Source organism: Rhagoletis pomonella, unplaced genomic scaffold, assembly GCF_013731165.1.
Source record: "Rhagoletis pomonella isolate Grant_MI unplaced genomic scaffold, Rhpom_1.0 Rhpom_scaffold_00035, whole genome shotgun sequence".
Lineage (NCBI taxonomy): Eukaryota > Metazoa > Arthropoda > Insecta > Diptera > Tephritidae > Rhagoletis > Rhagoletis pomonella.
Window position 1 is genome coordinate 172387 of NW_023458589.1, and position 7924 is coordinate 180310.

At 39.4% G+C, this 7924-nt stretch overlaps 1 protein-coding gene across 1 annotated transcript; it reads right to left on the bottom strand.

Moving 5' to 3' along the window:
- Positions 1 to 7087: 7087 nt before the first annotated feature.
- On the bottom strand, positions 7088 to 7585 carry LOC118749701. Its single transcript, XM_036484494.1, has one exon. It carries the CDS (start codon positions 7583 to 7585, stop codon positions 7088 to 7090), a length of 498 nt encoding a protein of 165 aa, XP_036340387.1.
- Between the last annotated feature and the right edge of the window lie 339 nt (positions 7586 to 7924).

Consider the following 7924-nt stretch of genomic DNA (forward strand, 5'->3'; position numbering starts at 1 on the left):
CTTCTCCTCCGCGCCCGGTGTTAGAGGGGTAAGGGGACACCTGGAATATAGAATCAAAAGCTAGAAGCATAGGCATATTATAATGCTCTCCAGTTGGCTCTTTAGCTGAACACAATTGTTAGTGGCCGCCATTGTCGTTCATATCGCTTAGTTACGACTTTTCTGTCTGAGTATCACACTTAATTTTGGGTTTAGCTGCATTTTCAACCAGTTCTTACTTATATACGTAGGAGTATTTGGAAAAAGAAATTCGCACGGTGCCAAAACTTACCTGAGTTGGACTCGTTCGCTCGGTGGTAAGGCTCCAACTGCTGGCCGCTCCTGTGGACGCAGAACCGCGCAATTTTGTTACGAAGCTCGGGGACGCACTCCATGAAACTATTTTGGTTTAATCGTTTTTTTTTTTACACTAAATTTGAGACCCAAGAAGTAGAACTTACGTTGCGGTCTGTCCGCAATTTTCCACACTTTTATGAAATGAGGCTGCTCTGCCTTGATGTGCTACACTTTCTCGAATCCCAGGCGGCGCGACGGCATCTGATGTTATGTTACATTTTTTTTTCTTCTAACCCAACTACATTATACACTTCCACACCGCAATTCCTTTACGAGTAGTCTCACGTTTCGGGTATCAAATTCGCTGCCTGTTAGCGTATTAAACTTCAATAATGGTCATTATTTGACATCTTACCCTGCCAGCCACGGCTCACCACTTTCCCCTAAAATTCAAACGATTTACAAACACATTCACAACTTTTTAGTCATCTCACCCACACACTTACAAATTTTTTGTTCGAACTGTCAAAAAATGTCCCTTTGTTAGAGCTACATACCCGATAAGAATTCGTACTCTAACAAGAATTCTATGCGTTAGAGCGAGCAAGTTAGAAACATCAGAGTTTTGATGACAGTATACATACTGTGAAGAAATGTCGTTGTAGGTAAGAATACGTATTTAACAATTTTATTTAATTATAATGTAATTTCTTCTTTTAGATTGCAAAACAGCAGCGACTTAGTCACATTCTTAAGGTATGTATTGAGACTTTTTGTATGTTTATAAATTTTAATTGATATTTTTGCTTGTTTACAGATTCACTATCAGCACCTTCAACGCTTGCATCTTCATCGCCAGGAGCACCATTAGAACCTTCTGCACTCAGCTTCTTCATCGCCAGGAGCACCACCAGTACCTTCTACCCTCAGCTCCTTCATCGCCAGGAGCACCATGAGTACCTTCCGCCCTCAGCACCTTCAACGCCAGGAGCACCTTCAAAGTGCAAGTCCAACTTGTCAAATTTTGCAAAGTTGTAAGAAAACTTAATTTTTCTGAACCACCATAAATGATTTGCAACTGTTAATATATATCAAAAGAAAGGTTTATAACACCGTTAAAATTGCTTTACGTTTTCATAAAAACTTTGCAACTTTTGTAAACAGCTATATATAAGCAGTGGAAAAGTGGTAAAATTTTGCAAAGTTGTAACAAAACAGATTTTTTGTGAACTAGTGTAAATGATTTGCAACTGTTAATGTATACCAAAAGAAAGGTAAACCGATTACCTTTCTTTTGATTATAATATTGTTAAAATCGCTTAACTTTTTTATAGAAATTTTGCAACTTTTTAAACATCTATGTGCAAATGAGTAATACTAATAATAAGAAATTAAGCCAACGCATATGTATGTATGTAAAAATATATTTATTAATGTTAATTACAAGTTTTATTCATAATATTGGTTATTAAGTATTTATATTATGCATTTTGAAAACAAGTTTTGCAAAATAAAAATCAAAACATTTTAGGATTTTTTATTTTGAATTCGCTGTGAAGAGAATGCAACCCTAAACCGGCAGAAGGGGGCAATGCTAGACGAGTGCAGCTATATGTTTTCTTTAGGAATTATCTGAATGAGTGTGACAGTGATGCAGGGCTCACACGTACAGGGGGAAAGTGGTGACAATCTGCACACCGCCCATACAAATGTCACCAGTTTTGTCACCAGTTTTGAAGTGACCGAAACCCGCGGTTTCACCAGATTTTTCACCACTTTTGGCTGGCAGGGTATTTACTTGCATTATTAGCATAATTTAAAAGTGATCCACTGAATTATTGCAGATTATAGTTTTCTACAATGTGAAAGTTCTGCCAACTACGATAGGTTACGAAATTGCAATTATACGAACATTTCCGTAGCACTGACAAATAATTTTTGAGTATATTTGTGTAAATTGAAATGTATATAGCTTGGTATAATTACTTTTTTTTGGCGATGTTTTCTATACACTATATTTTTATTAAAATGAACTAAACTTTGCTTCACTTGTGTTTTGCTTTTACCCGTTCCGAATGGTATCGGTTGCCGAACAAATATGTAAATGGTTGACTGCAGAGTTGCCAGCGGGTTTTTATACCTTTGCACTGCGGGAAATTAGTTATTCCCGTTGGAAGAATAACGGGCACTGCGTCATTTGGACTGGTTCCGTTATTCTTCCACCGGGAATTCGCCGCAGTGCAAGGAGGAATGTCAAAAGAATGTTCGAGGCTGTCCTGGGTTACCATGACCCCGTTGTGCAATTCCGAACCGGTTCATTTTTCAACTTTTGGTTCATGTATTTACTATGGGCGGATGGTCAATTTTCGGTCGAAACTCAGGATAAGACAGAATATTGTGGGCTGTAATAAAGAATGAAAATCAAAATGGAGTCTGATAGAACAAAAGCACGTACGTTACTTGCAAGTTATAAAATAGATATAGTTTAACAATTTCAGTAACACACAAAATATACCAACTTTTTCTTTGAGTTTGGCACAGCAAAACTCAATTTGTTCGTACACCATACCGAAAAAGTTACCGATTGCCACTGGCTCTATATCAGAATATTGATAATGTTGCCGCCAAAATGTTTTAAGCATGGTTTTCACTAGGTCATATTTGACGTCAAATGTTGTTGAAATGTAATGAAAATGCATTTGACATCAAATGAACAGTTGTCAGATCAAGAAAAAGTTGAACAAAGCGTTGCACATTTTAATTTTAAAGTCACGTTATTTTAGATTACACAAAAAAACCGGCTTACACTCATACTATGTAAAATACTCACTTTTGCGTCACAAGTTCTTTGAATTAAACAAAAAGTGTTATAAAGATTACTTGTGTAAAATCAAACGACGTATAATATATAACCCCAAACCATTTTATGATTTCGTAAACTCCAAGCGAAATGTACGTGGGTTTCCTTCCGCCATGAAGTATCAAAATATCGTCTCTCGTGATAATCAAACAATTTCTAACATGTTCGCTCAGTTTTTTAAATCCAATTATTCCACTAACTCCCAAGCATACTTTGACTATCCTTTTAAACTAAGTCCAATTAACTCAATACATAACCCTATAATATCTCCCGATGATGTTTTAGTTTACCTGAAGTCCTTAAAGCAGTCTTTTAGTTATGGTCCTGACCAGATCCCCACTTGTTTTCTTAGAAATTGTGCTGATTATCTCTATGAGCCGTTAACAGCCTTATTTAATTTGTCTCTTAAAGAGGGCGTTTTTCCAACTGTATGGAAGGAATCGTTCATAACCCCCTCACATAAAAGCGGTAGCAGGTCTTCAGTGGAGAACTACCGGGGCATAGCTAAGCTTTCTGCAATTCCTAAATTATTTGAAGCAATTATAACAAATCGGTTGACGCATTCTATCACTTCAAGCATTTATACAGTCAACATGGATTTTGCAAGGGCAAATCAACTTCTACAAATTTACTTGAATTAACATCCTATATCTCAAAAGCATTTAGTGAGAGCAAGACTGTTGATGTTATATATACTGATTTCAGTAAAGCATTTGACAAAGTGTGCCACTCGTTGCTCGTCTATAAACTTGATCTTCTTGGTCTTCCACCTAATTTTCTACGTTGGATCTCTTCATACCTCTATGATAGATCACAAAGGGTTTGTTTAAAAATACTCTCTCTGACGTCATTGATGTTCCTTCAGGAGTCACTCAGGGTAGCCACCTAGGCCCGATTCTGTTCTTGCTTTTTATAAACGATATTTCTACAGATATAAAATTCTCCAAAATTTTAATGTATGCAGATGATGTAAAACTCTATAAATCGTACGTTTCAATTGAAGAAAGGTCTTTGCTACAATCAGACTTAAACAGCATGGCTTACTGGTGTAAAGTAAATCTTATGCCTCTAAATCTTAAGAAATGTAAAGTAATGTGCTTCTCGCGAAGAGCTGTTCTGCCAGTTTCTTATATAATAGGTAACCATAACCTGGAACAGGTATACAATTTTGTGGACCTTGGTATCACAATGGATCCTAAGCTTAATTTTAATCTTCACATTAATGTGACAGTCAACAAGGCTAAAGGAGTACTTGCATTTGTGAAACGATGGTCAAAAGAATTTAGTGACCCGTATATCACTAAAACCCTGTTTACAACATTAGTTAGGCCGATTCTGGAATACGGCTCGGTGGTTTGGAATCCAAGGTATCAAATTTACTCAGACAAGATAGAATCAATTCAAAAACAATTCCTACTTTTTGCTTTAAGAAATTTCCGATGGGATTCTCAATATAGTCTTCCACCTAATACGAGTCGGTTAAAACTTATTAACCTTCCTACACTTGCCAGTCGCAGGGAAATGCTTGGTATAATTTTTATGGTTAAATTACTGACAGGCTCAATTTCAAGTCCGTCTCTTCTGGCTGATGTAAGCTTTAATGTTCCGTCACGCGTATCAAGACACTTTTGTCCCATATTTCTGAAAGCTTGTAAAACCAAATTTGAATTGCACGACCCACTCCGTTGCTTATGCCAGGAGTTTAACTCTCACTCCAGCACGTTTGATATATCAGATCCGCTTTTCAGCATTAAGAAAGCGATACTCTCCTCTCTCAGTAAGTGAATTATTGACATATATACATAAAATCAGCTGATGAATTTAGTTCTGTAGCTGAACAGTTTTAGATCTCGACACTTAACAAACTCCTGCCTATCGTGACTCGGCACAAAAATTTAAAATATTGGTTCCGTACGTCATGCGGACTGCGCCCCTCGTGCGGATGGGCGGGAATGGAGGGTAAAAACCGTTGGGATTATTATTATTATAAGGCAGTTTAGCAGCATTTAGTACTAGGGAAAACGTAGCTATCAAACTACCAAGTCACCGCAATAGATACCAAAATACAAGCTCTGATATATATTGCTCTCTATATTCTAACATTTGTGCTAAGATATAAACTCAATCCTGTGAAGACAGGCAGTACAGACAGCTGTCACAAACTATCACCAGCCTCCGCGGGAAAGCGATTATTAACCAAAAAAAAGTAGGCAAACAGACCTGCAGGAACCAGTGGCAATCAGCAACACTGTCCGAAAAGAACACAGCTGTCGCAAAATGGCAGACCTTCCATGCAGTTTTGGTGTTGCCGTACACTCAAAAAATTATTAGCTGGTGAAATTTATGGCACGCTACCGGGTGCGTTATACGCCGAAGAATAAAGTATTTATATTTTGTGCGGCGAACAGTAACCCATAAAAAACCTGCTTCACTTCACGAGTCGTCACAGAAGCGAACAGGGAAAGGGTTAACTGTCTTCGCAAGGCGTTCGCAAGAGAGTTAGGTGGTAAAATCACAAGAATGTGGGGCACGACTCACCCCGGAGATATAGAGTCTCAAAAAAAAAAAGTATTTAGCCGGGCAAAGAATTACAACCCCGTAGTTACGTCTGGTAGCAGTTCGAATTCGCCAGACTCAGTATTGGGAGCCTAATAGTTAAGTTTGATGTTACGAAAATACCGAAGTCAACGCATTTACTGTATTCCGCGTAGGTATTCGCTTGTAATGCTGGGTGGACTCGTTATTGTGTAGTCGGTCTCTGGAACAATACTTCTACGGATTTAGTCAGTACTGAGTCGGCGGAATTTTATGTTTTAAAATGTTCAATTCCGGGTTTCGGTAAGTCAAGGTGGTTTTCGTACTTCTGGTAGAAGAATTAATAGTTAGGTCAGAGTTTGCTTAGCATACTAAACTCGGAACTCAATCCCGGTCGTGACTAAGTATGGGTTGAATTAGCGTTCTTTTCGAAATGCTTGAGTCAGAATTATACCGAGTAAACTCTGGGAAAAAAAATCCAGTCCGGTGTTGCGGTGGTTCTCTATTGTTTTAGGCCAGAGAAGCCTACCCCCATAGTGCCGAACTTAGTCGGTCTTTACACCCTGCCCCCCACTAGTTCAACACCGCTAAGAAGAACACAGGGCAGGCTGTCCTGAAAAGGACACTTGGCCGCGAGTTTATAGCCGTCCGGCGGCAGGGAAAAACGTGTATATATTTATTTTGTTTCCTATTCATTATGGCTTTGCGGCCCAAGAGACATTTTCTTAAAGGAGAACTCGTCAAAACTCCGAAATGAAGTAGACTCGTCAAAACTCCGAAAGGCATTAGACATTTTGATAAGGAGAACCCGTCAAAATTCCTAAAAGACCATCCTAATGGGAGTGCGGATTGTCAGGCAGTTCACGACTCCCGGTGGGAGCGCGCGTGAACGTCCTATGAATATAGATGCTCGGGGAGGATACTGGGCGGTTTGTCCCCGACCGCCAAAGCACCCAGTGAAAAGGACAGTGCGAGAAAAAAAGATACTCTATTCACATTCGTTGGCTAGAGTTAGCCACCCCCCAATTGCCGAACTTAGTCGGTCTTCACAATACGGCCCCTCCGCTAGTCCAGTAGCTCGTCTCTGTCTCAATTCTCTACCAGGGCGAATTTATATCTGGATTCTCATCTTGTTCTCTACTGCTAAGGAGTAGTAATGAATGACGTATATTCTCTACCAGCAGAGAAATAATCGGTAGGGAAGAGTTACAGAACCGAGTTACAGCCCTACATGACTTAGCTTCGAGGAAAAGCCATGCAGAGTTGGACCCCGGGCAGTCTGCGGGCGGTCAAGATTTTACCCTATCGCAATTTGCAAAAACGTGTATATCTAAAAAAAAATTCGGAAAAACGTGATTATTAATATTGGAAAAACCTACTTTACTTTCGGATCGCTGTTCGCGACGGATGACATTGTCACGGCCGAATGTCAGATGCATGAAACCTACCGATTGGTTTGCCATTCAAGTCCTCTAAATCGTACAAAGCATTGCCTACTTTTCGCAGAACACGACACTTGATATATTTAGGCAAGAATTTAGCATTTATGCCTTGCTTAAAATTGCTAAGAGCGAAGTTTTTCCGGAATACTTCTTGTCCTTCCCGGTAATTCACAACCCGCGTACGTTTGTTGTACGTGTTCGCTGCTCTGTCTTGCGCTAGCTCAAGGTTCTTTCGTATGTGTATGCGAATGTTTGCTAACTTGTCAGCTCTGCTTGTAATCGGTACTTCGTCTTGTCTTAGGCTACCCAGTTTCCCCAGTATGCTATAGGCTGACGCATGTTGTATCATATTTTGTCCAAATAACGCGAAGTATGGCGAGCTCTGAATCGACGTATGGTAATCGCTTCTTAAAACCGACAGAATTTCGGGAATGTGTTTCTCCCAGTCCATGTGATCTTGCTTGTCCTTCATGAATATTCTAACTTTCGAAACAATCTCTCTGTTCACTCGTTCATAGGCGTTAGTCTGCGGTGAGTATAACCCCGTCTTAATGTGAACAACCCCATAGTTTTCAGAAAAATGCTGCATCTCCTTAACAATGAATTGCTTCCCGTTATAACTATGGACGCATTGAGGGACCCCGAAAGCTGGAAAAATCTCTGTACTAAAGAAGCTGATTACATTTGCCGACGTCGCGTTTTGCATCGCCTTCAAAAAGACGTATTTGGAAAAGTGGTCTAGCACTATGAACAAAAACTGGTTTCTTCTCTTTGATCCTGGGTATGGTCCTAAGAAGTCGCAATAAAGACG

Bases quoted from the DNA above. Each gene is read 5' to 3' on its own strand.
- LOC118749701 (XM_036484494.1), bottom strand. From the start codon at position 7,585: ATGAAGGACAAGCAAGATCACATGGACTGGGAGAAACACATTCCCGAA.